This window comes from Sylvia atricapilla, chromosome 9 (assembly GCF_009819655.1).
Source record: "Sylvia atricapilla isolate bSylAtr1 chromosome 9, bSylAtr1.pri, whole genome shotgun sequence".
Classification (NCBI taxonomy): domain Eukaryota; kingdom Metazoa; phylum Chordata; class Aves; order Passeriformes; family Sylviidae; genus Sylvia; species Sylvia atricapilla.
Window position 1 is genome coordinate 9,575,036 of NC_089148.1, and position 27,104 is coordinate 9,602,139.

The following is a 27,104-nucleotide window of genomic DNA, read 5'->3' on the forward strand; positions in this document are numbered from 1 at the left end:
GCCACAAATCCTGAGGGAGAGGCTGTCTCCATTCATCCGTAGCTCTCCATGTGGAAAGCTAATACATCAATCCATACACAGCCTAAATAAAAAGCTGTAAATCTCCAAAGAGCTCAGATTTAATTAGCTGAAATAACCAGAACCACAACTAAAGACCCTGCTTGCCTTTGCCTCCCTCCGAGGGGGCATTTCACAGCAGTTTTGCCGAGCTGTCCAGGGGTGGTGGAAAGGTTTGTGGAGAGATTGAGTGGCCAGTGTGGAGCCCTTGGTGAGCAAGGGCCAATTCCAGCAGAAGAGCCTCTTTCCTTGCAGCACCTCCTTGTCCCCATTGCCACCACGGCCTGGAAGGAAGAAGGACCCCTGGGTACTGCTGAATAACCTGGTGTGGGCCAGGTCAGGACAGAGGTCCCACCACGGAAGTGCTGCAAAGTTAAATTGTCACCTTTTCAGCACATCTCCCACATGTTGGATTAACACACAGCCAGGGGCTGGGGTTAGTTTTGTGTGTTTTAGGAAATGTCATACCTACAGGCTTTTCCCCCAGTGCTGAGCACTCTGTGTGCACGTGGCAGGGACTTGGCTCAAACAGGGACAGAGGCTTGGTTACAACCAGGGACCCTGGAGCCCACCTTGCCTTGTGCAATCGAGTGTCCTGCAGGAGAACTGCACTGCAGCTCCGGCTCTTAATCAGTGGAGCTCTCAATAGAGGTGATTTAGCAGGGTTTGGATGAGAGCTATTGTGGCTTGCAGGTAGGTTCCCTTGGAGGCACCTGCCTTTGGCTCACTGACCCCCACAGCTCTTGGCTAAGGACAACCATGTGCCTTGCTGCTGCTGCCCACTGTCCCACTACATACAGGTTCCTCTTGCAGCAGAGCTTTCACTACCTGCCCCCCACCCAAAACCTCCAGCAGGGAGGGCAGGAGGGGCTCCTGGATGAGTCCTTCCCTGGAGATGTGCCCCATGGTCCACTCACCCTGCCTTTCACCCAAGGTCTGGGGTGATGGGCAGCTGCTGCAGGGTCTCCATGCAACTCCTCTGACACTTTTCTTACTTCCTCCTCTCTTTCTTTTTCCATCTCTCTGCTGGTGCTGCTTGGCTGCTGGGCTGGATCACTGACAGGAATGCTTTGGGGTAACTATGGTGCTCTGTGGTAACTGTGGGGTGCTGTTCCTGGGAGTGCTGGGGGGTGGGTGCAGGTGGATGTCAGTCTGTCCAGCGTCTGGGCTCACCCTTAGCTGCATTTTCAGGGACTGCAGCACGCTGCTCTGCAGGCACTGCGGAGGGCTGGAGGGGTCCCCCCTCAGCAGGTGTCAGACACTGCATTTGGGGTGTCCTTGGTGACAACTTGCACCAGCTGAGTGCTGCCCTCAAGCCCTCACCCCAGCCCTCAGTCCCTTATCCAGGCCATATTTCTGAGCAGAACAGGAGCAAAGTGAGTTCCAGGTGTGTCTGTACAGTTGCTTCTCATGCATGTGAGGGCTGTGCTCATAGGGAGAACTATTAATTAGTGGTTTTGTTTACATCTCGTAATGATTAAGCCCATTATTGTACTACTCCCTGTTGCATTAACCCTTGCCAAGGAGCTGTGTAATTGGGAGCATCTGTTGTTGCAAGTAATTTCCTTGATATTTTCCAAGGGTGCCTGGTGTGGATCCAGGCTGTGTCACCTTCACCAGGACCTCACTGCTCCACCCTGAGATCCAGCCTTTAGTTAAAAGACTAGAAACCCCCCTGGTATTGTGGTTGGGGAATAATCATCATATTCAAGAAACGAGGTTCATGAGGGGGCTTTTCTAAAGAATTCTACTGGTAAGCTCTGCCTCCCTCAGCTGACTTGGGGTGAAGGCAAGAGTAGCCCTGATCTGGAGAGACCTTAGAGACCCTTCCAAAGCTCCAACCTGTGCCTTGGGCAGAGACACCTTCCACTAGACCAGGTTGCTCAGGGCCCCATCTAACTTTGCCTGGAATGCTTCTAGGGATGGGACACCCACAATTTCCCTGGCAATGAGACCCCATTGAGTGAACCTCCCTCATTTTATTCTGAATTTCTTGCAAGTGGTAGGAAACAATTTGCAGTGGTGGTGGCCCTGTGCAAGCCCCATTTGCAGACAGCGTGTGCCTGAAGTAGGGAAGCAAACCTCCTTGTGCTGCCTGAGCCCTGCAAACCTCCTGGCACTGCCTGCCTCAGCTCTGGCACTGCTTCCCACAGCGAGAGGTTTGTTCAGGTCACTGGAAGGGTGCTAATCCATGGGAAGAGAGGATTGCCTTGTTTCCCATCCCTGCGGGCTGTCAGCGCGTGTGTTGGAGGAGCCGCGTTTAAGGGGGCTGAGCGCTCAGCGGTGTTTGTGCCCCTCCTCTTCCCACCTTCACACGTGCTGGGAGGGTGTTGTCGGCAGCTCAGCTCCCCAGGGCACCCAGGTCTACAAGGTTATTGTCTCTCTGTTCCATTTTTGGGTGCGTGTGCCTCCCTCTGATGTGGCAGGACCAACAAGGGCCGGGATATCAAGACCATCAAGTCTCTCCGTGTGCTGCGGGTCTTGAGGCCCCTGAAAACCATCAAGAGACTTCCCAAGCTGAAGGTAACAAGCTCCATCTCCTGGCTTACATCCTCTTCTCTTCTCCCCTGGGAGCAGGGACTACCACAGTAATTTCCTTGTGAGCAGTAAACAAGTTGTTTTCAAAGCCTTTTGGGTGTTTTGGGAGCCGCTTCTGCAACCACAACACCCTTCAGGCTGCTTTGTGTCTGGAGGTGCAATGAGATTTTAAAAGCAAGCCTGCTTTTGGACCACTGCAAGGTGTCCAGAAGTAGTTCCTCTGCCAGGGAAAGTGGGGCTTTAGTGGACAAAATGGAGCAATGTTCTCCTGAAAAATAGGCTGCCCTGGTTTTGGAGAGCTCAAATCTCTTTCCAAAGTTTTTGATCTTTCCTACCAGAGCAGGTTGCAAACAGCTTGGGGTTTTGTGTGCTGTGCTGTCACGCTGTTGCACTGGAGAGGGATTTCCCATCTCAGTAATGGGATTATTTCTGTATCACAGGTAGGATTATGAACTTCCCTACCTTGGCTGGTGAGGCACAGAGCCAAAAAAGAGTATGAGACCAAGGAAGCCCTTTTATTAAGCTTGTAAGTGGTTTGGCTAATTGACGAGACCCAGGATGGCACCCCAGAAACATGGGGTTTTACCCCAGCTTTTCTTCCTGATCAGTGGATGGACTCAGCCTGTGTCAGTTCATTTCTGGAACTGCCTGTCTCCATCATGAAACGGGTAAAGACAATCCGCTCTTGAGGTGCTGTGAGAACCAGGGCTGAGAGCACTAAGGAACGTGCTGCTGTGGCAGGCAGAGGTATTTGCTCTTGTTATTCAGGGTGATGCGAAACGATGAAGTGTTCACTAATTAGTCTTGAGTGCTGCTAATTGCATCATTAGGATGGTCCCCTGTCTGCTTCCCTGGTTGCAGAGAACACTGAGGAAACAAATATCCATCCCTGGTGCTCTCTCAGGGGCTGCCTGGTGCCTCCACATGTGCTGTGGATACTCTGGGTGCTAACCTCCTTCACAAAATAGCTTTTGGCCTGGGAGAAGGCCCAGCTCTTTCCCCAGCAAGTATCCTGGTCTTGGTCCTGCCCTTTGCCAGGGCTGTGGGTTCCCCAGCGTGAGCTCTGCCCTCCCTTTCAGGCCGTTTTTGACTGTGTTGTGACATCCCTCAAGAATGTCTTCAACATCCTCATTGTCTACAAGCTCTTCATGTTCATCTTCGCCGTCATCGCCGTGCAGCTCTTCAAGGGGAAGTTCTTCTACTGCACTGACAGCTCCAAGGACACGCAGAAGGACTGCATGTAGGTGCACTGTGGAGTAGGTGTGGTGCTGCTGATGCCTCTGGCAAGGGCAGGGTGCTGGGTCATGTCTGCTGTGGTTCCCCATGAAGTCCTTGGCCATGACTTGCTCCTGGGGATGGCACGGGCTGAGCCCTGTCCCCAGTGTTGTGGCCCATCCTTCTGTGGAGTGCAGAGCCCTTAATTTGCTCCTGTTCTTTCCTCCTTCTCTCTCCTGTTTTACTTTCCCCTTCTCTCTCCCCTTCCTCATGGTCGTTGTCCATATCCTCCCCATTTCTCCCTGCGAGAGGAGAGGTGACCCCTACACACACCCACGCTGCCCCCAGGGTTCAAACCCACTGTCCCATACCTCTGGCAACCCAAAAACCCAAGGTCACTGCTCCCTCTCAACCTTGCAGAGGGAACTACGTGGACCATGAGAAGAACAAGATGGAGGTGAAATGCCGGGAGTGGAAGCGGCACGAGTTCCACTATGACAATATCATCTGGGCTCTGCTCACCCTCTTCACCGTGTCCACTGGCGAGGGGTGGCCCCAGTGAGTATTCTGTCCCCTTGAAGAGGGCTGGTCACATCTCTGTTGGGGTGGTCAGGTTACACCCAGTGGGACTGAGAGAGGAGCTGCTGGTCAGGGAGGCAGAGAGAATAACAAATTATACCAGCACAGAAGAGCTTTTAGCACCCCTGTGAGACTGGGACCATGACTGGGGTTAACTTCTTCCTTAGGGAGTGAATGGTGGATAATCTCTTTCCTGCGTGGCCTGGAGATATATTTTAGGTCAATATTAGGGATAATGGTAGGACTGGACCTCTCTAAATGCTCATGTGAGTTTGGGCAGTATTTTTTTTTTCTCTGTGTGCAGAGCACAGGAAAATCCATTTTCCATCAGGGACGTGGCAAAGCACCATAAAACAAGCTGTAGTCATGTAAAAGGGTGATCCTTGAAAGCAGATTAGGACAGAGCTCTACCTTGTAGTTATACAAGCATGGACAGACAGAGCTGGGTCCCACTGGAAGTGATGGATGTATCCCTGGTTGCTTTTCTCCACCTCTCTGCCCACAGGGTGCTGCAGCACTCAGTGGATGTGACGGAGGAGGACCGCGGGCCCAGCCGCAGCAACCGCATGGAGATGTCCATTTTTTATGTCGTCTACTTTGTGGTCTTCCCTTTCTTCTTCGTCAACATCTTTGTGGCTCTCATCATCATCACGTTCCAAGAGCAAGGAGACAAAATGATGGAGGAGTGCAGCCTGGAGAAGAATGAGGTACAGTCTGGACAGGGGGAATGAGGACATTTCCATGGGGTTTTTTTTTTAGCAGTTTAGGAGCTTGGAACTGCCTTGTTATTGGAAAGGTGAGAAAACCCCATGAGCCAACTGCCTTCCCAGATCATGAAAAGAAAGAATTGTGGCAGCCCCCCGGGTGTCCATGGGGCGTGATGGGTGTTATTTTGTTGCAGAGGGCCTGCATTGACTTTGCCATCAGCGCCAAGCCCCTGACGCGGTACATGCCCCAGAACAGACACACCTTCCAGTACCGCGTGTGGCACTTCGTGGTGTCCCCGTCCTTCGAGTACACCATCATGGCCATGATAGCGCTCAACACCGTGGTGCTCATGATGAAGGTGAGCTGGTGGTTGGAGTGAGGCCATCCTCTTTGCTTGCAGCAGTAGGATCAATCAGGATGGCAGAAGAGGGTGTTTTGGTTGTGGAGATGCTTTGAGGCAGCGTCCATGTGGGAATTCCCTCAGCGCATCCACAGGAAATAGCACAGGACCCCAACTGGAGGTGGCACCAAGAAGGTTTCTAGAGGAAATGACCCAAATTATTGGACCTAGAAGGTTTCTGGAGGTTTCTAGAAGAAATGACCCAAATTATTTTGACCTCTTAACTATTGCAGGCAGAGCTGGATTTCCTCTGTTCTCCCTTCTTACAAGAAGTGGCATTCTGTCCTGGGAGAGGGGTGGAGAGAGTAAGGAGGAGATACTTTTGATGCTCCCAGGGCAAGGAATATGGATCACCACAGGCCTGTCCTGAGGGAGGGGTGAAGAAAGGGAGGAATTCTTGAAGCAGCTAGGGCAGCAAACCTAGGCCACATTGGGTCTGTGCTGGGACAGTCGTCAGCCAAGAGGCTGGCAGGCCCCCTCCTGGCTAGTGCTGTCTCTGTTTCCATCAGTACTATTCTGCTCCATACACCTATGAGCTGGCCCTGAAGTACCTGAACATTGCCTTCACCATGGTGTTCTCCTTGGAGTGCGTCCTCAAGATCATCGCTTTTGGCTTCCTGGTGAGTGCCTGCTCCTGTTCTTTATCAGGGTGTTAATTTGGACTTTGGCAGTGCACAGATTATAGAAGGAAGGTATTAATAATGTGAGGTTTGCTGCTACTTATTTTGGATCCTGGCCTGAGACCTGCTTTTGGGCTGGAATCCTTTGGTTCTCATTGCACTTCCCAATGCTGGACACTGCTGGGGAAAGCCACGCTGCTGCTTTACTTCTTGCCTTGTGCTCTGTGCCTGCACCATGCGTGTTCTGTGCTGCTGCTCTGTTAGAGCCCGTTGCTGCTGCACATGCTGGTGGCTGTGCTCCCCTGTCCCCACAAGTGCACTTCTTTCCTTGGGATGTACCAGCTGGACCAGACCTGTGCAGCAGCGAGACCTCCCTGATTGATTCATAGTCCTCAAGCTCCCAGCTGCTCATTTGGGATCTGAAGCCACAGATTGTTTTTTCTTCAGCTATTCTTTGCTGTTGTGGGAGACAAAGTCCACTATCAGGAGGGTTTCTAGCCACCCTCCTTGCTCTCAGTAGCACCAGCCATGGTCACATTTGGTGTTGTACCAGCTGCTGCACAAATAGCAGGGGCTGAGATGTGTCCAGGTGCCTGTGAAAAGGAGGCAGCAGTCTCCTGGGAGCAGTCTCCGGGCTGTGGGGGTCAATGTGTTGAGCTGTTGCAGCCTGACCTAGGCTGTGGCTACTTTTCCTGCTCCCATTTGCCAGGGGGGTCCATTGGATGCATGAATCATCTCCCAGGAGAAGCCGCTTGCTGCAGACATGCTCAGGTCTGCCACTGTCTCAGACACAGGACAGGTTCTGGACCGTGGCTGCATACCAATGGGCTGCGAGGTCTCCACCACTGTCCACGAGCAGCTTTGGCCCATGGCCCAGCGCCCTTCAGACCTGCCATCCCATCCCTGAGCTCAAATCCACGTTCCCTCTCTCTCTCTTTCTTTTGCAGAATTATTTCCGGGACACCTGGAACATCTTTGACTTCATCACAGTCATCGGCAGCATTACAGAGATCATCCTGACGGACACCAAGGTGAAGCAGGGGCTGGGAGCAGCGGGCTGTGGGGTGCTGCTGGGGTGCTCCCACCTCCCTCTGACCCTCTCATCCTCTTCCAGCTGGTGAACACCAGCAGCTTCAACATGAGCTTCCTGAAACTTTTCCGGGCTGCTCGGCTCATCAAGCTGCTCCGCCAGGGTTACACCATCCGTATCCTGCTCTGGACATTTGTGCAGTCCTTCAAGGTCAGTCTCGTGTGCCCTGGCCTCTTCCCAGGCCACAGGGATGTGGTGCTGTTCCCAAATACGGGCTGTTCCCAAGGCCTTGTAGGGAGAGTTGGATCAGCACAGCTCACCTGTGCATTTCGTACCCCTCTGGAGCTGGGCCTGTGATAAATGAGATGACTCATCTGCTTGTCTTGCAGGCACTCCCCTACGTCTGCCTTCTGATTGCCATGCTTTTCTTCATCTACGCCATCATTGGGATGCAGGTGAGACAGAGGTGTCCGTGTGTGACCCTCTGGCACAGACGGTGACACCAGCATGTCCCCAGCCTTGCAGCCAGGAGCGAGCCTTATGCCTGCCTGGCATTGCTGTGCCAGGAAGGTGCCGAGGATGGAACAGCTTCTCTGGCAGCTGCAGGACCACATGGCCTGGGGAAACTGCCATGGCCTTGTCCAGTCAAGCTCCACGACTCCCTTCTCAACTGGTACCTTTGGAGATGTGGCCTTGTGGGCTCAGCTGGGCGTCTCCCATCCATCTTGTCCCTGTAGCTGTGCCACCAATGGTCTGTTTGGGTGCTCACACTTAGGGCCCTGCAGTGACCTCCCAGCTGCTGGGGGGTCTCTGCAGAGCAGGGGGAGGCATCAGCCTGCCAGGCTCCAGGTGGTGAATAAGAGGCACGTGAGCTGAACCCTCAGCTCCACACGTGCCGCGGGGCTGGCTTGCTCCTGCTGTGACTAAATCCCACGCTGGAGATGTGACAAAGCATCCTCCACGACGATCACTGGGGATGTGGAGCTGCCCTATGAGCTGCCGCAGTACCCAGCACCTGACAGGAGCTGATTTTGGGGTGACAGAGGTCCCTGGCTTGTGCTGTTTAGGATCATCCAGTGCCATGGCTGGTTTTTGCCACTCTGTCCTACACACCTCGGTGCTGGCTCCAGGTGTTCTCCTAAACAGCCACCATCTGACTCAGCCCCCCTCCCTGCTGGGTGGTAGTATTAGATTTTTTAAAATTTTTTTTTAACACTATTGTGAACAAATCCCCAAGCAGTAAAGTCTGTGGGCGTTATTTGAGCAAAATAGCTGGAGGCAGAAAATATTCCACAATTACACATTCCAAAAAACCTGTACAGGGAAAATATACTCTGCAGTTGGTGTATTTTTAGGTTCAGGGAAAGGGGAATAAATATTTAACAGTAATAACGGCACATTTTTCCAATTTGAGGCACTTTACGAATGTTAGGGATGTCTTACCACAGCCTTTGCTAAAGGTTGTTGTTAGAATATTGTCCATAGTTTGATCTTTGTTGCCCCTTTTGATCCTGGGGATGGTGGGGTCTGTCCCTCTCCCTCTGAGCCCTTCCCCACCATTTGCAGTGCTGTGCCTGACGCCAGAATCACAGACCATTTGTCCACCAAGGGAAAAGCTTCTGGGAGCATCCAGGACTGTGACCCAGTGCCCATCTAGGATGGTGGGACTTTGTCCCTGCACCTCCAGCATAGCGGGGGTCGCTGGGTGCCATGTGGTGCTCAGACGGCATCGAGGGATGGATGTGGAATGGTTGGACTCAGCTGATCCCAGGCCCTCCATGCTCCTGTTTCCATGGTAGCTCAGCCTCTCGCAGCCTTTGCCACCCACAGCAAATCCCTGCCAAGGAGAGGAGAGTCTCCTTCCCCAATGGCTGCCTGGCACCAGCTCCTTGGCACGCTGGCTGTGCACCAGCCTGTGTTTGCTGGGGTACTTTCTTTGCAATCACAGAGTCAGAGAATGCTCTGGGTTGGAAGGGACTTTAAAGGCCATTTGCCCAGCCCCATGGCAGGAACAACTTCAGCTAGATCAGGTTGCTTAGAGCCCTGTCCAATGTTTTCAAGGAATGTTTTCAAGGACGGAAATGTGAACGTGAAGCAGCCGCTTCCCTGGCTGATGGGCTCTTGCCTGAAGAGCTGAGCCCTTTTCCTCCCTCCTGTAGGTTTTTGGCAATATAAAACTAGATGAGGAAAGCCACATTAACCGGCACAACAACTTCCGCAGCTTCCTGGGCTCCCTCATGCTCCTCTTCAGGTGAGCAGCCGCGGAAAATCTTCCTCTGCATAACAGAGATGTGTTTAACCTGGGTAGGGGATGGTGAGGGTTCTCCTGGGGGCATCCTGGCTGCCACCAGGAGCTGCTGACAGGGCTGTGTTGGGGGCAGGAGTGCCACCGGAGAGGCGTGGCAGGAGATCATGCTGTCCTGCCTGGAGGGCAAAGGCTGTGAGCCCGACACGACGGCCACGTCCGGGCAGAACGAGAACGAGCGCTGCGGCACCGACCTGGCCTACGTTTACTTTGTGTCCTTCATCTTCTTCTGCTCTTTCCTGGTGAGCTGCCTCCTCTGAGGGCTCTGGGGATTCCCCTGGTCAGCACCCCAGCCATCGGGTCATCTTCCATCACCTTCCCACAATCACTCTTTCTCCTCTCCCTTCCGTTTGATCTTTGTTGCCTCTCCTGGCCCTGGGGATGATGGGGTCCATGCCTTCCTCCCTGAGCCCTTCCCACCCTGTTTGCAGTGCTGTGCCTGACCCCAGCATCACAGACCATTTCTCCACCTGGGGAAAGCTCCTGGGACTGTGACCCAGCTTCTTCTTTCTTCTCTCTCCTTTCCCTTCTCTGCTCCCTCTCCCCCCACTTTCCTTCCTCTCTGCCTTTCCTCCTTTGATTTAGATGCTCAACCTGTTTGTGGCAGTCATCATGGACAACTTTGAATACCTGACACGGGATTCCTCCATCCTGGGCCCTCACCATCTGGATGAGTTTGTCCGCATCTGGGCAGAGTATGACCGAGCAGCGTGGTATGTAGCCAGCTCCTTCTCTCCCAAGCAACCTCTCAGAGCTGGTTTTAAACCAGGGTCTCTGTGTTCTCCTGCTGGAATTGCAGTTCACTGATGTCTGGGATAGTCAGGGATGTGCTGCTGTCACTTGTGGTCACTACAAGGGCAGCAGCTGGTTCTTGTACTGGTTGATGGCACAGGCGTCTTGGGTGATGTTCAGTTTGCCATGGGATGTTCATCCTGAGTGCTGGACGTTCCTGCTCTTCCTCTCCAGATCCCTCTCAGCCTCCTTTCCCATCCCCGTGCACCAGCTGGGAGCCTTTTCCCTGAGACTGGCTCCATCCCTTGGTCCCCAGCACCCACAGCTCCTGATAAGAGCAGGGCTGAGTGGGGCTTGTTCCCACCTATGGGGATCTGCTGGGCTCCTGCCAAAGCACCTGCAGAGGACATTGTTTGGAGTGTCTTTGGGGAGCTGTGTTCTGTGCTGGGCATCCCACTCACCCCTCTGGAGATGGGAGGGCTTTGGCTCCTACTACACTCCTGCCCTTGCTGATGAGGACCTTGGAGAACAGGGCTCCCATTTGGAGGCAGCAGCCTGTTCCCAGCACTGGAATGGGTTCACAGGGCCCAAACACACCCTGGGTGGCCAGATTTTGGCTCTGCTCCTGCTGCTGCTGCTGCTGCAGAGGCCTTGCTCTCCACTGCTCCTCCTTGGATGGTCCCAAGCATGCCTAGAGCAACGGGGGACCCTTGGCAGCTCTGGGAATGTGCCTGCCCTTCACTCAGCCCCAGCACCCAACAGGGTGCCTTGTGTGGCCCCTTCCAGAGCCCAGGGATTTTTTGGAGCCGTGATCCACCACTGCCAGGGAGCCTGTGCCATCCCAGCTCTTGTCCCTGGCAGCCCCACACGCTCCTTTTGGAGACTCTTTGCCTCCATGAGACCAGCCCCAACTGAGGTATTTTTTTATGCCCAACATCAGCTCCAAGCAGAGAAAGGAGGGGAGGTGGAGCAGTGAAACACCCAGCTGCTCGCTGTGGGGTGGCTCTTGAGAAAGGGTTTCTTCACACCACGCACTTAATTCACTCTCATCACCCATGATGGTGGCCTCGGTGCCCAGGAGCCACTGTAAAACAAGCCTGAGCTGTCCTGTCCATGCCACGTGCCCCTCTGATCCCTGAGCAAGCCATGCTTGCAGCTAGTGTTTAGGGGACACGGGAGACAGTGGTGGCAGCCCTGGCCCTGGTTCCAGGCCAGGAACAGGTGAGTACATCCCAACAGCTCCCAGCACATCCCAACGGTGCCACCATCACACAGAGCTCTCATGGGGAGAACATCCAGCACCAGGGGGGAGCAGGGATGGGTTTTGTCCAGATGGTTGGGTTCTGGTTGGTTCTTCAGCAATGGAGAAGGGATGGGAGAAGAGCAAGGAGAGAGGAACCGGAGGCAAAGGCGCTGGGCAGGACGGTGACGCCGCTCTTTGCCTCCCCACGCGGTTTCCCTCCAAGCTTGTCCAAGGATGCCCGGGAGGCTGCAGCAGCTGCACCTCAGCACTTCCACCCCACGCTTCCCGAAGGGCTCTGGGCTGGAGCAGAGTGGGGAGCTCGGCATCCTGCACCCTCTCCTGCCAGCTCTGTGCCTCAGCCGCTTCCTTGTTTCCGTGGTGCGGGAGGATACGGCCGTATCCTGGGGATGGCTGCACCGGCTCTGGGCAGATGTGCTTCTGTGGGAGGAAAGGGGAGCGTGTGTGTTGGGGAAGGTTTGCTTCTAATAATGTGCACCTTTGGCAGAGCTGGGCTGGTGGTCGGAGCACAGGACTGGACTCGGGAGCCCCAGGTGCCACAGCCACCAGCTGGTCACATTATCCCTCCCTGTCTCAGGTTCCCCAGATCTTGGAGGCACAAGTGGCTCAGCTGCCAGTCTCGCTGGGACCTCATGGGTCTCAGAGAGCTGGCTGTGCGAGGACAGGGGCTCTGGTGATGTGATGGGGCACAACAACTCCACGGGTTAGAACTCTACCAAGCTGCAGGCTCACCCTTGTCTAAAGTCCCAGCCCTCTCCCACCAGGCGCAGGGGTCAGGGGCACGATGAAGAAGGGTCACGGGATGGTGCCCACCACCAAAACTGGTGAAGATGGGACAGTGTGAGGAGATATGAGCCAACTCTCATGGTGGAAAAGGCAGTAGCTGCTGCTCACAGCTTTCTCCTCTCTGGGTCTGACAGAGCCAGAAGGAGAAGAGCTGTGCTCTGCTGGGGGTCTTGCCCCACAGATGGCCCCAGCACCCCCCCGTTAAGCTCTCCATCCTCCCCTCTCAGTGTCCTATTAACCCACCTGTGCTTCCTTTGCAGCGGCAGGATCTCGTATAAGGATATGTACAAATTAGTACGGGTGATCTCGCCTCCTCTGGGCCTAGGAGAGAACTGCCCCTACAGGGTGGCGTGCAAGGTTTGCCTCCCAGTCCTCCGCCACAACCTGGCCACGGGACACACCATCCACCCCTCCTTCCCCTGCTCCACTGCCACCGCGCCTCCCCAGGGAACCCTGATGTTGCTTTCCTTCGAGTTTAAAGAGGTCCACTGCCTCCCAGAGCCAGCAGCTGTTCCCCTCCAGGGGAGGCATCAGTGGGGCCAGGGGGGGCTCAGAGCCTCCTGGGGTGGGTTTTGACAAATTGTGCCCCCCAGCCAGCCCCCCGGTCCCGGTTCCACCAGGGCAGAGCGCCCCGAGGGGCGCCAGGCCAGGTGCCACTGTCCCTGCTCGACTTCTCAAAGCACCTCACATGGGACAGCGAGGGTTCTGGGAGGGTTTGCTCCTCAGGAGGGAAGGAAGGAGCAAAGGCTGGAGGATGTTGGGGACTTTACTGTTGTTTTGGGCAGTGAGGGCTGGGGGAGGACGAGGAGGCCAGGGTGACCCCCGTCCTGGGGGATGTTGTGCTGTATCCAACAACCCTGTCCTCAAGTGTGGCACTTTGGAGGACAAACAACCACGTCTCTGAGGAGCAGGACTCTTACTAGTCTTGCATACAGCTTGCTGGATCTGCCTGGGAGATGGTGATACCAGGGCACACCTCTGGAGCTTGGCAGCTCCTCTCCCTTGAGCTCAGTTCCTGACTGCTGGCCATGAGTCCAGGGCAGCGATTTGGTCTCCTTGTGTCTCTCTGACTTGAAGTGTTGTTTTTTTTTTAATTTTATTTTGGGGTGACAGTTGAGCAAAATCCTGCACCTGCCGCATTCTCTGAAGTGCCACGACACCCTTGTCTGTTCCCGTGGCATGAAAGGATGAATCACAGAGCTTGCTCTCCCTTCTGCATCCCTCATGGCATCCGGGGTGTCCGAGGGAATTCAGCCCCAGCCCTTGCTCTTTCCTCTGCAGAGGAGGAGGAGGGTTCCTTACCGCAGCTGCTGTTGTCACCACATCCTTCTGGAAACATCAGAAAGGCTTTTCTTCCAGCTGACACCCCTGGAACAGCTCTGTCACCCTCCACAGCTGGACGTGGGGACGGTTTTGCCAGAGGCAAAGCAGCACAAAGAGGACAAGGCCTGGATGATTGGCCATCTCATTTAGGAGGATCTATTTAGGAACAGGAGATTTCTTGCAAGAATCTCAGATGGCTCCTCTCTTCCAAGAAGGGCTCCTTGGGCTCTCTCCACTCTTCTCTGCTGCTGCATCCCTGGCAAAAGATGGAAGCTTGGCTGAGGACACTTGCTCAGGTCCCTGCAGGCAGAAGACACCTTTGGGAGGAGTGGTGAGCCCTTCTCAGCAGGGCACCACTCTCCTAAGCTGGATCATCTTGGGGCTCAGAGGGGTACCTGTACTGCTTCCTTGGAGGAGGGAGTCTCAGAGCCACTGGATTTCTGCTGACTGGGGATGGGCAGAGAAGTGAAGGTGGATAAACTCAAGCAAGGAGTACTGAGAACAGCTTCTGTTATCATGTGAGGGAGACCATCCCCATCTCTACCTTGTATTACTTCTGTCGCCTCCTCGCTGTGCAGGAGATATTTCAAGAACACGAAATTCTCAAGGGTTGCTATTGCCCTGGAACAATTCAGAAAAGATGAAAAAAAAAATCCATGTGGTTGTTGCATCTTGCCACATCCCAAAATGCCAAGTCAGCTTGAACATCTTTCAGTTCAGTGAGCCTGCCCTGCCTGTCAGGTGAATGCTCCACAGATAATGTCCCTGTGGACATCACCTCTTCCTGAATCTACTCTCACAGCACTCTTGGTGCTTCCTTCCTAACAGCCCGTGTGGCACAGTGCTTACTTCCTAACCACAGGAGGACAGATGTCCTGCCTCGCACATTTCCTCCTCTGCCTCTCACAGGCTCCCCTCAGGGCCAAGCCATTAATCCCTGGTGGTTTTACAGGCCACTTTGTGCTGTGCCCGTGGGTCACACCTCTGTCCAGACATGGATAGATGGGTCACATTCCCCATCATCCAAGGGATGTCCTGGACTCCAACAATCCCCGACCTGCCCGTGCTTGGACCAGCCCTTGGGAGTCATCCTGCTCAGATGGATGTCATTCCACGTGCCTGCCTGTGCTTCTCTCTGTGGGGAAGTGGTGTCTAGGCACAGCTGTGCTGCTCAGAAAGCTCCAAAATCTCTGCTCTGAGGAGCAGCAAAGTGTGCAGTTCTCATGTGATCCGTCTTGGTCACTGATGCAAAGCCTTCCTTTAGTGGACTCCATTCCTCCTTCCTTGTGTGGAGAATCTCAGTAGGAAAGGCAGTGCCTGTTTTTTTGTGCTGGGCTCCCCAGAATTCCCCCTGCCAGGAAGCATGGCTAGAAGATCACCGTCTTGCTTCCTTTTTTGCACTGAATTCATGCATGAAAATTTTAGTCATCTCACCCCGAGTTGGTGTGCATCCAGCTCTGCCAATATCCAGGACTCCTGGATATTTCCTCTTGATCCTCCTGCTTATCCTTCTCCAGTGTTATCAACCATCTTTAGGGTGCAACTGGCCCAGCCCATTCTGCGCCTGCACCCCAAACAGCTCCTGTCACCAGTTCTGTTCACGTCTGAAATGTCAGGGCTTATCTTGGTAGGGGCCTTTTTGGCCAGGGGGCTGCTTCCAAACCCCGAGGAGAGGAGATCTCGTCTCCCCTTTCCAGGCTGCTCTGAGCACATTCTAGGGAAAAAGCCAAGATCCAGTGGGGACACCTAATGTTTTGGCACTGCCCTCTCTCACAGGGATGGGCCCACGTCCAGCAGTGAGGGTCCATGCCTTCGGTGTCACAAGCCTGCCCCGGGCCCGTCCGTGAACCATCCTGAACCTTGCAGTACAGGCTGGCACGAGGGGAAGAAGAGGTGACCAAGCCCAGGATCCCTGGGAGATGTGGACGTGCAGAGAGAGAGAGACACAGCCCAGCTACCCCAGCCTGGCAGAGGGCAGCCCCAGGTGGCCCATTCTTGGTGGCATTCTTTGCTCAGCAATTCCAGGCCAGGTCCTTACGGAGCAGAGGAGAGCAAGGGGAGGAAGGGGGGTCCCGCCCTAACTTGCTCCCGTGGGAAACCCAAACAAGCCCCAATGTTGGAAGGCCCAAACAGCTGCCTCTGCTGAGACTCTTTAAACTCCAACCTGGTGGAACTTGCAGCCGCATGTGGGAGAGAGCCAGGGCGGGAGCATGGCATGCCCAACTTTTCCTCCCGGTTTTTTTTTTTCCAGCCGATTCAGCATGCCTTTTTGCACTGGTGCATGGTGGGAGAGTGGTCCATCCGCAGAGCCAGACGGAAGCAACTGGGCATCTTCCTTTGACAAGTGACCCTGGCCCACTGCCTTCTATGCAAGATGCTGCCTCCCAATTGCATAGACCCCCACGAGCTGGGGATACACAGCCTTTGGCTATGGGTTAGGTGGCCATGCCAAGCCATACCAGGCACCCCCCGCGGGAGGGAAGACGCTCCAGAGGCCACAGAGCACCGTGGTGCAAACCACCCTTATCTCAAATAACCCATGGCTCGAGTGCCGTGTATCTGATTTATACCACTCGCACACAGCCCTGGAAACCTGTGGGACGAGGTGGGGGCTGCTGGAGGGCTTTAGGAGAGGGGTTGAGACCAGAGGAGTCGTCCCAGGCTGGTAGTGAGACAGGCGCTTGAGGCCAGCAGCAGAGAGGAGAGGGGTGAGTTGCTTTCTGCCAGCATTCCTGGGTCTGTGTGAGCAGTGCTATAAATCCACATCAGGACAGTCTCTCATGTATGATTTGCCTTGATTAACGGGTTTCCTGTTCTTTTCCTGTTTGTCCGTTTGTTTTTTGTTTTGTTTTGTTGTTTTTTTTTCTCTCCTGTTTTTCCTGTACTATTTTCCGTTTGTACGTTTTTCCGCTCTCCGGGAATGCCTCCTCTCTCTGCATCTCCCTCCCTCCCCTTCCCCCCTCCATGAGCAGTGGCCGAATCCATTACACTGAGATGTATGAAATGCTGACTCTTATGTCACCACCGCTAGGCCTCGGCAAGAGATGTCCTTCCAAAGTGGCCTATAAGGTAGATCAACCCTTCCTTCTCTGGGGGTTAGAGCCGAGCAGGAGCCGGGGCACCTGCGGGAGGTGGGACCGGGGAAGCCGGGGACTTGTTGGGGTGTCCAACGTGTGTTTGGCTCACTCCTGGGGAGCCAAGTCTTTTGTGGGCTCAGTTTTGATCTTGTGGGCTCTCGTGCCCACCAGAGCCCTGGCCACACTGGCTGGTCTCTGCCGCCCACGCATGTGACGCTGCCGTGGTCATTGGCAGCTGGCTCCGAGGGGAAAAGGAGGGGCAGAATCAGCAGTAGAGTGGAGACATGGGAGGGCTGGAGGAGGTGAGGAGCAACCCAACTGTAGCAGTTAGGAGAGTGAGGTGTCCTTGGGAGTTCACCCCCAGGGGGCATGGAGCCATCCTGATCCCAGCCGGTGCAGAAGCCTATGGAGATGGGAAGCTGGTGGGCAGTGGGGACACATCCCAAATCCCATAGGAGCAGGCCTGCTCTGTGTGTAAAGAGCCAGGACCACCAGCAGGGGCTACCCCGGGGATGGCTCGTGCAAGGCCAAGCCAGGAGACTTCCAAAGGCAGCTCTGAGTTGTCCCACCCGGAGGGGTGGCTGTCAGTCAGGTCCCGGCTGCGTAGGCACGGATCAGGAGCGTGGGAAACCATGGAGGATGTGCCGTGGGAGCTGAGTGGATTTCTGAGGGCAGCAGCTGCCAGGACAGGACCCACAGCTACAGGAGGATCTGTTGTCCAGGAGAAAACTAGGGTTTTCCTTGGCTTTTTAGCAGGGCTAGCACAAAGGGATTCCTGCACACCTCCAAACGTGCTTCCAGCCTCTCTGGCTCTCACGTGTTTGCTCACAAGAGCACACATCCACCATCACACTTTTCCAGGGGGAAACGGGAGGTTTGAAAGCAGCAAAGGGACATGAGAAGCTGGGTGAAGAGGAATGGGCAGGGAAGGGCTGACCCGAGGTATTCACAAAGCAAAATATACTCTCTGGGAAGTGGATCTGGTCACTTCGGTTTGTACCCCGCCTGCCCAGGGTGGGGAAGGAGCATGGCGTGTCTAACCTGCCTTGGTTGCCCTTTTCTCTTTCCTTCTGCACTTTTTCCACCCTCCCCTTCCTTTCCCTTCCCCACCCATGGATAATTTGGTCCCCCCCTGCATGTGCTGGCAAACTTCATCTCTGAAAGACGCAAAAAGGGAGTGCCAGGATGTAGCATGCTAGAGGAATCCAGCCGATCCGAAGTCCCTGAAGGTTAGGGACCCTCCTCTCCCCTGCCCCAGGTGGGAAGGGTTGAGAGCTGGAAAGCCAAACCACCCGGGAACGGAAACCTGAGCCCGTCTCCCCTTCCCGCACATCCCACATGCCCGCATCCCTGATGGAGCAGGTGTGTCTTCCCAAAAAGTGCCAGGGGGTGCTGTGGCAGCCGTGGGGAAGGGGGCTCAGGGGCCGTTCCTGGGGGCGCAGGAGGAGCCCTGGAAGGCAGTGAGCCGGTGTCCTGGGGTGGAAGGAGCCGGGGAGGGGGTGGGGCCGGTGGGGTGATCCTTGCCCTTCTTTTTTGGCTGTGCTGTTTTGACACTCTTTGTTGCTTTTTTTTTTATTATTTTATTTTTTTTATTTTCTTTTTTTTTTAATTTCGATTATTTCTTTTTCCCCCCTTTTGTTTAATGTTTAATTTCTTTTCCTCCAGCCTGGTCGATGTGTTTTTCGATATTGTTTTCCGTCCGCTGTTTTCTTCTCTCTCTTGCGCAGAGACTGGTGCTGATGAACATGCCCGTGGCTGAGGACATGACCGTCCACTTCACCTCCACCCTCATGGCCCTGATCCGCACAGCCTTGGACATCAAAATTGCCAAAGGTAAAGGCCGCCGCAGGGAGGGGACAGAGCCAGCAGAGCTGCGTCGTCCTTTTGTAGAATCCCAGGATGGTTTGTGTTGGAAAGAGCCTTAAAGATCATCCTATTCCACTCCTCTCCCCTGGGTCTCTCCTCTTCCACCACCCATCCGGCCTTGAACACTTCCAGGAATGGGGAGTCCACAGCTTCTCCAGGCAACCCGTTCCAGGGCCTCACCACCTTCTGAATTTCTTCCTAATATCCAATATCAACCTACCCTCACTCAGCTTAAAATCATTCTTCCTTGTCCTATCACCCTGCAAAAAGTCCCTTTCTCTTTGGCTGGGCCGAGGACCTCACAGCTAATTTGGGATTGGCTGCCCAGAGCCTGGATGCACACGGATGGGAGCAAGCACCTTGAACAGGCAAATTTCTGCCACTTTTTTTTTTTCTTTTAATCGATTTCTTTTAGGGAAGAGGTAGAGAATTCTTCACCAGAAGCTGTTTCTAGAGAAAAGAAACAGCTTGATGTCCACTGTATAATGGAGGGGAGAGAGAGAATTCCCCTTCCTCCCCATGTAAAAAGCCAAACCAAGGATGGAAAATACATGCTTGGCTTCTTCCTTAGGCTGTGGGGAATAGAAACTTCTCTCTCTCAGGGAAGATAAAATGTTCAGAGCAGGAAAACCTGCTTTGTTGTTGCTGCTGGAAAGGCTGTGATTCATCAGATCAAAAACTTCCTGCAGAAACATGGCATTTTCAATAAAACATCCCCTAGGAACAGCTCAACTATTGGAAGAAAACCCAACCCAGGGCAAGATACCATCCAAAGCCCAGTGCTCAGACAACAATGATGGGTTCAAGCCCCTCTAGACAAAGCAGAGATTTGAACCTGGATCTCCTACAGCTCACCCAAATTGCCCTGTGCTTGAGTGACTCTCAAGGGGCACCTTGACAGCTTCTGATGATCCTGGAGCTTCCTAAGCTCAGCAAACCCCTGTCCAGAGAGCTCTGCTCTCCGTGCACAGCCTCACCAAGCATTTCAGGATTTGCCAGCTGGGGCTGTTCTTCCACCAGCACATGATCTGCTCACCAGCAAAAAGAAAGTGGGGCAGCAGCAGGTGTGTGTGGGCTGGAGTGGGATTGGAGCTGCAGAGACGGACCCAAGGCAAGCTTGAAGGTGGCAGCTTTGAGTGGGAGGGCAGGGGATGGGGAGATGGAGGCACATATGGAAGGGATGGTAGGAAAGTTTCCCTGTGGGAGCAGGACACCAGGCTCACTGATGCAAGATGGCCCTCCCAGCCCAGAGAGATGGATGCTGAGATGGAACCTCACTTCAGGATGGGAAAGGGGGCTTTGGTTGGACCCTGGTGCCAAGGTTTGACGTGTGTGGGCCATTTTTGCTCCCTGCTGTTGAAGGTGGTGCAGATTGGCAGCAGTTGGACTCCGAGCTTCAAAAGGAGATCCTGACCATTTGGCCTCACCTGTCTCAGAAGATGCTTGACCTGTTGGTACCCATGCCAAAAAGTGAGTTTTTTGGGGGGCTGTCATTGCTTTCAAATCCCCCTCATCCCCACAGCAACTTCTTCCCAAAGGGAGGTGGGGACTGGCCAGACCCATCTCCAGCTGGGGGAGAAGTGGTTAAAGGGTTTGTTCTGCCTTGTTCTTGTTCTGCTTGGCTGCTTGGGAACTCTCTGGAACACCCCCCAGTTGGCAGGGATCTACTCCTGCCAAAGCCACAGTCTCCTGTAAATCCTCTCTGGGGCACAGCAGGGAAGGAGGCTGGGCACACCTGATGATATGACAAGGATGTGTGCCTTGGTGGCTCAGGATGATGATTTCAAGCCGTCTTCACCTATTTTATCTCCGTGGGGAGTGTCTGGGTGCTCAGCACTCCCTCCTTTGGAACGATGAGAAGAGATTGAGGGTCACCAGAGTATCCCAGAGCAGGGCTCTTCCCAAGACCCACCCTGCTGCCTTCTCTTACAACACAAGTGATCCCATTTTGTTCCCTCTCATGCTCCTAGCCTCTGACCTGACTGTTGGGAAAATATATGCAGCCATGATGATCATGGATTACTACAAGCAGAGCAAGGCAAAGAAGCAGCGGCAGCAGCTGGAGGAGCAGGTGAGGCTCATCCAGGGCAGCGTGGGGACATTCAGATCACTCTCTCTGCCTCTCACCACCTCCCAACCCAAACATGCAGCCAGCTGGGATGAAAACAGGTCAGGGTTTGGGGTCTGTGGTCATCCTCAGTCCCTGAGCGGGACATGAGCACGGTGTCCTCTTTCCGAGTGGTGGGAGCTTGGCCGGGGAAGCACTGGACATTCATCCACGTTTCCTACAGGCTCAGTTTCTCCCTTTCTCCAATGCAGAAGAATGCCCCCATGTTCCAGCGCATGGAGCCGTCCTCTCTGCCACAGGAGATCATCTCCAATGCCAAGGCTCTGCCGTACCTCCAGCAGGACACCCACTCAGGCCTGTGAGTACTGCCTGTCACTTCTCTGTTCCTGCAGTCCTCCTTCTTGGAGCTGGCACTAAGCTGCAGAGAGGGTTAAATTGCTGCTGGGAGCAGGGAGAAATCTCCTGGCACAAAGCTTTTGCAGGATTTCAGGCACCTGGTGTTGTCAGCATCACCAGCAGCAGCCGAGGTGGCAAAAGGGACGGCCAGGGGTCTGTGGATGCTCTTCCTGCAGGATCATCCTGGCAGTCTTCACCCAGGGGTGAAGCTGAACCCCAGGAGCTGTTGAGCAGTGCAGGGTCAGAGGTGGTTTCCAGCACCCTGGCTGGTGGGAATGAGGTGATAAAGGTTTCTGTCACTGCTCCTGGGATGTCCCACTGCTGCTGCAGGACTCGGGGCACTGGTGTCCTCCCCGCCTTGGGGCACCACTTCGGTTCTCCGGGAAACATTTGTCTCAAACGCGGGGTCTCAACAGCGTGGGGGAGCAGGCACGGGGCTGCCCAGCTCTGAGCTGCTGGAGAGGTGATCCGAGGGATGGCAGCACCCGGCTCGAGGCCCCCCTGAAGCTGGGCTGTGTTTGCAGGAGCAGCCGAGGCGGGTTCCCCTCGCTGAGCCCACTCTCGCCACAGGAGATCTTCCAGCTGGCGTGCATGGATCCAGCCCAGGAGCAGTACCAGGAACACCAGTCTCTGGTAAAGTCATGCACTGCTCCTCTGCAGGCCCAGCACGGATGATGGGCACAGTGGGCATGGGGAGGTGTGGGGAGCGAGCACAGCACAGGGATAGCAGCTGCTGGGTCATGCACAGATCCAAAAGAGGGGACAAATATCCCTGGATGTTTGTCCAGCTGGGGCTCTGCCCTTCGCCTCTGGCACTGGGGACACAGAGCAGCCATCCCTGTGTCTGCCCTAATCCGTGGGGCCAGGCAGCACAAGTGCTTTTGGGGCAAGAGCCATGATCAATGTCCTGCAGTAAAATATCCTTCTCTCCACAGGCTATTTTTGCCACTGAACACTCATGTCAGTGGGTTACCCCGTGCTGAGTGATGGTATCTGATGTTTTTGGATTCGTGTCCATTTTGTTGTCAGTGGTGGTGTCCCCAGTCCCCCAACCAAGCTGTCTTCAGCAGGAGCAGCCCCCTCTGGCCTCACACACGTGCTGGCCTGTCTGTCTGTGTGTGCATATATATATATCACCTATTTATATATATCACACATCTATATATATCACACATCTATATATATCTCCATGTCTGCGTGTGCGTTCCTGCACCCCCCGACGCAGTGTCGTCCCCAGCCCAGTCCGTGTCCCCAAGGGTCTGTAGCTCTGTGTCACCTGTGTATGACACAGGCAGGCATCCCCTGCCTCGGCCACCCCAGCCACGTGGAGTGCTGGCAGGTGAGATTTCCCCTGCCCCTATAAAGTCACCTTCTAGTGACCTCCAGGGTCACTCTGTGCCCATCTCCCTGACACCGTGAGTGAACACGAACATCCACAGCATCCCCTAAAAACTGGGAATTACCCAAAGCATGTCAGTACTATGGGCATTGTGCGTTCTTTTAACAGGGATGTGGCCAGGAAGCTTTTGAAGCAGGGTCAGAGACAAAATCCCAACCATTTGTGCCTTCCTGGCAAAAGAAGGAGTTAAACCCGGGGCAATCAGGGTGTCCCCAGACCCAAGCAGGGTTTTCCCCTGTCAGTGTTAGAGGTGCAAGGGCAGCTGGCCATCGGGCCACATGAGGGCTCACCTGGGGACTGTGAATCGGAGAGTATTTTTCAGTGGCAATGTAATGAATTCTAACTGCTTAGACTCTGTTTTTCAATGAATCATCGAATAGTTTGGCTTGGAAGGGACCTTTTAAAGCTCATCTAGTTCCAACCCTCCTGCCATGAGCAGGAACATCTTCAACCAGATCAGGTTGCTCAGGGCCCCATCCAGCCTGGCCTTGAAGACTTCCAGGGAGGGAGAATCCACCACCTCTTTGGGCAACCTGTGCTAGTGTTTTACCACCTGGTTTTGGCCAACTTAAGTTCTGTCCCTGGCTGAGCAAGCAGGGCTGTCCCGTGCCAAGAGGGCCGAAGCAGCGTGCTGCCCTGTTCCAAGCCCATCCCAAGAGCTTGGCTGTGTGTTTATTTCCAGGAGCCAGAGGTTAGGGAGTTTCAAAGAGTGCAGCCCTCTAACCGTGGCAGCTACCTTCCCGTGGACACTCAGGACCACGCTGTCTCTGGGAGGGCCTCCTCCATGCCTCGTCTCACTGTGGATCCCCAGGTAAAACCAAGCAAAGCCCCCACAGGTGCTGGGTCTGATCAAAGCCTGACAGATAACGCTGTGGCTTCTCTCTGTGCTGAGCCCCAGCACGCTGATATCAGAACTTCTCCCCTTCTTTGGGTGCTGCACAAGTAGGAGAGCTGCTGTCGCCCTACAAGGGGGACACTGGCAGCAGAGAGCAGCTTGGGGGATCCATCTCCTGGCTGGGGGAGGTCCAGAACCACGCTGGGAGGCAGCAGGTTCTCCCCATGGTGGGACAGCCCCTCCTTTCCTCCGGCCCTGGGCACTGGCTGAGGTCTGAGGAGCCCCAGCCCGGCTGTCAGATGACCACAGGTGATGAAACGCCTTCTCCGTCCTTTCCCATTGTCCCAACACGTGTACTTCTCTGTTTGTCCAGGGGAACCCAGGCCGCGTCTCACCTCCTCATCTGTCTGCCTGGTTTCTCTCTTGTTCTGTCCTGTGCTCAGCCTCCCCCAAGATGCAGATGTTTTTTGGGGGTTTGGTGTTGCTGTGAAGTCTCTGGGTCTGCTTTCTCACCTTGGCACAGGCACCAAGTCCTGGTGTGGCACTTTGTGGGGGGTGTGAACACAAAGGGGGACTTTGTCTCATGGGCTTTCAGCAGCAGAGGAGATGACCAGAAGGAGGGGATGGGAGCAGGAAAGGTGAGAGTAGATGGAGAACAGCCTGAGGCTGCAGTGGCAAAGAGCTGCTAGAATTAAGCAAAGGAAGTATGGAAGGAGGTGATGTTTTCCCCGTAATACGTGAAAAACACAGGGTGTAAGAAGGGGAGAAAGTAGGAAGGAGAAGCATGGGAGGGAGAAAGAAAAGGAAAAGGAAGATAAAACAACAGCATGAGCAGGGAGATAGGGAATGAGTGTAGGGGAAAGGCATGGGAAGTGGGAGTAAAAGAAGAGTTATTAGGGAGGTGTGTGGAAAAGTGGTGGCAGCTGGAAAAATGAACACAGAGCAAGGGGCACTGGGGGACCCCTCTCTGCCAACCATCTTTTCAGTGCTTGCTCCTCTTGACCCTGGAGGGGAGGGATGCTGGGGAGGCAGCCTGGAGGGCAGTGGTCTGGTACCCCCCGTGTCCCCACACACAGCAGGAGGTGCTGCTGCCCTCTCCACAGTCCCTGGATCCGCTGGCTCTTCTTGTGCCGCACAGCTCCAGCCTCCTGGGGAAGGGGAGCACACGAGCTCCAAGGCTGAACCCCGCTTTCCTCCCGCCCCTGATTTGTGCAGAGATTATTGGGAGGGGGGCTGTTCTCAGGCTGGCTGCCCCCCACCCTGTATTTCCCCATCCCACAGGGTGGTGATCCCCGTGGTGGGGGTCAGCTGGTCATTCCTGACACCCAGCCCTGCCTGGTGCTAATGCTGTCCCCGGCTGGCGGGGGTTGCTTGCAGGTGGTGACAGACACCAGCTCCATGAGGAGATCGTTCTCCACCATCCGGGACAAGCGACCCAACAGCTCCTGGCTGGATGAATTCTCCATGGAGCGCAGCAGTGACAACACCTACAAGTCCCGCCGGCGCAGCTACCACTCCTCGCTGCAGCTGTCCGCCCGGCGCCTCAACGCTGACTCGGGTGAGCCCAAAAAAATCCCCCAGGAACCCTCCAGGGGAGCGTTCCCTGCTGCTGCAGAGGGGATGGTGGGGACTGACGGGGGTGTCCTGCAGGCCACCGGTCCGAGGGGCACCGCTCCGGCAGGGAGCGGGGCCGATCCAAAGAGCGCAAGCACCTGCTGTCCCCGGACATCTCCCGCTGCAACTCCGAGGAGAGGAGTCCCCAGGCACAGGAGGAGTCGCCGGAGCGGCGGCGCGAGTCCCGGTCACCCAGCGAGGGCAGGTCACAGACACCCAGCAGGCAGGTGGGTGACAGAGGGCCCTTGCCAAGCACAAAGGGAAGCGTGGAAAAAGCTCCTTGCCAAAACCGGGGAAGATGAGCCCCGGTTCTGGGAGCTCCAAACCGTCTCGTCTCCTGGTGGTGGCATCTCTGTGTGTCCCATGAGCTGAGCAGGTTGGGGCTGCTCGTGCACCCTGCAGAGCCTTTGGGGGACAGGGTTGGATCTCATGCTGATCCTCTTGCTGCCATGGCATCCACTCCCTGCCAAGGTCAAGGTGTCCCAGCTACACAAGCCTGGAGGTGCCAGTGCTTGAGTGAGCTTGAAGCCACCCATGGAGGTGCCACCCAAGGAGAGCAGCAAGATGGTGAGCTGCCAGCTCTTCCTACAGCGGGTTTGGGGGTGCTTTTTTGCTTTTGACCAAGCAAGAGCATGGAATCATAGAATATCCTGAACTGGAACAGAGCACAAGGCTCGTTGAGTCCAGCCCTTGTCCCTGAATGAGAGCTCAGCCCCAAGAATCCCACCACGTGCCCAAGAGCATTGTCTGAGTGCATCTTGAGTTCTGTTGGTCTTGTCGCTGTGACCACTTCCTTGAGGAGCCTTTTCCTCTGGGTGAAGCACTTTTCCCTAATATCCAACCTAAACCTCCCCTGCCACAGCTTCATGCTGTCCCCTTGGGTCCTGTCGCTGGGCACCGCAGAGATCAGTGCCTGCCTGTGTGCCTCCCTTTGTGAGGAAGCAGCAGACCACGGTGAGCAGGCGTCGCGGGGCAGACGAGGGGCAGAATCACCCTTTCGAGACAGGCGATTTGTGGGGTTGGGGAGGTGCGGCGTGGTGCCGCCTGCATCCCCCAGCGCGTCCCCGGTGCTTTGCAGGGCATGGGCTCCCTGAGCGAAAGCTCCATCCCCTCCATCTCGGACACCAGCACGCCTCGGCGAGGCCGCCGCCAGCTGCCGCCGGTGCCCCCCAAGCCGCGTCCTCTCCTGTCCTACGCCTCCATGCTGCGGCACGCCGGGGACACCTCTCCTCCCGCCGACGAGAGCGAGGGCGGCTCGCCGCTGCTCTCCTCCACCACCCTGGATCCCAGCACGGCCGGCCCGGCCGAGTCTTCCAGCTCCCCGGCGGGGAAGCAGAGCCGGCAGTCCACGCCGCAGCGGTACATCTCGGAGCCCTACCTGGCGCTTCACGACGACTCGCACGCCTCAGACTGCGGTGAGGAGGAGACGCTCACCTTCGAGGCGGCCGTGGCCACCAGCCTGGGCCGCTCCAACACCATCGGCTCGGCGCCGCCGCTGCGGCACAGCTGGCAGATGCCGAACGGGCACTACCGGCGGCGGCGGCGAGGGGCAGCGCAGGGCGTCATGTGCGGGGCCAGCATCGACGTGCTCAGCGACACCGAGGAAGACGACAAGTGCTAGAGAAGCTGCCTCCCCTGCCCGCGCAACCCGCCACCCGACCCCGCCTCGGCTGCCCCTCCCTGCCCTGCCCTTCTCCAATGCATGCTCTTCGCCACGCCTGGGAATGAAACTAAAAAAACACAAAAAACCCAAAAAAACCCACACAAAACCCCACAAAAAACCGAAATTAAACGCAGGGGGAGAAAGAGGGGAAAAAAAAAAACGACAACACAAACATACCCCAAACCCACCGGAACGGAGGGGAAAGGAAAAGGAGAGAAAAAAACAACAAACCACAAAAGAAAGGAAAAAAAAAAAAAAAAAAAAAAAAAAAAAAAAACAACGAGAAAACAAAACAAACAAACAAAAAAACAAAGAAAAGGGGGAAAAAAGTCTTTGTGCAAAAAAAAAATTATTAAAATCTGTCGACTTTCATTTATTACTATAACTACTTTTTTTCTGCACAGAGAAGCATTTGATGGGCTGCGGAGAGGCGCGGCTGGGCTCGTGTGCTGGGGGACAAGGGACAGCCTCCTCCAGCCACAGCCCCCTCCTGCTGCCCCAAGAGGGGTTCCCGGGAAAGCTCATCCCGATGGCTTTTTGCTCCCTATGGCCGGAGAGTCCCAGCAAATAGGATGCAAGGGACCCCCTTGGCTGTGTCGCTTGGCCTTGTGCTGCTGTGGCTTTGAATTTCC

The 27,104-nt window shown here is 55.1% G+C and overlaps 1 protein-coding gene across 5 annotated transcripts in view; it reads left to right on the plus strand.

Annotated features, from left to right (window-relative positions):
* CACNA1E (calcium voltage-gated channel subunit alpha1 E) overlaps positions 1–26,560 on the plus strand; it is a 107,429-nt gene extending 80,869 nt beyond the window's left edge. The window contains exons 27-49 of one of the 5 annotated variants that reach the window (XM_066324751.1): positions 1,121–1,132; positions 2,484–2,580; positions 3,675–3,835; positions 4,231–4,368; positions 4,895–5,096; positions 5,291–5,455; positions 6,007–6,117; positions 7,065–7,148; positions 7,232–7,357; positions 7,537–7,602; positions 9,307–9,398; positions 9,529–9,694; positions 10,038–10,165; positions 16,527–16,623; positions 18,359–18,464; positions 19,860–19,967; positions 20,468–20,568; positions 20,817–20,923; positions 21,486–21,594; positions 23,043–23,171; positions 24,573–24,753; positions 24,846–25,036; positions 25,888–26,560. In XM_066324751.1, the coding sequence (XP_066180848.1) occupies positions 1,121–1,132; positions 2,484–2,580; positions 3,675–3,835; positions 4,231–4,368; positions 4,895–5,096; positions 5,291–5,455; positions 6,007–6,117; positions 7,065–7,148; positions 7,232–7,357; positions 7,537–7,602; positions 9,307–9,398; positions 9,529–9,694; positions 10,038–10,165; positions 16,527–16,623; positions 18,359–18,464; positions 19,860–19,967; positions 20,468–20,568; positions 20,817–20,923; positions 21,486–21,594; positions 23,043–23,171; positions 24,573–24,753; positions 24,846–25,036; positions 25,888–26,430 (3,220 nt within the window). In that variant the 3' untranslated portion in view covers positions 26,431–26,560. Of the gene's footprint in view, positions 1–1,120; positions 1,133–2,483; positions 2,581–3,674; positions 3,836–4,230; positions 4,369–4,894; positions 5,097–5,290; positions 5,456–6,006; positions 6,118–7,064; positions 7,149–7,231; positions 7,358–7,536; positions 7,603–9,306; positions 9,399–9,528; positions 9,695–10,037; positions 10,166–12,491; positions 12,589–16,526; positions 16,624–18,358; positions 18,465–19,859; positions 19,968–20,467; positions 20,569–20,816; positions 20,924–21,485; positions 21,595–23,042; positions 23,172–24,572; positions 24,754–24,845; positions 25,037–25,887 lie in introns of all 5 variants that reach the window. The other 4 variants (XM_066324746.1, XM_066324750.1, XM_066324749.1 and 1 more) reach the window with 4 other exon arrangements.
* Positions 26,561–27,104: the final 544 nt, after the last annotated feature.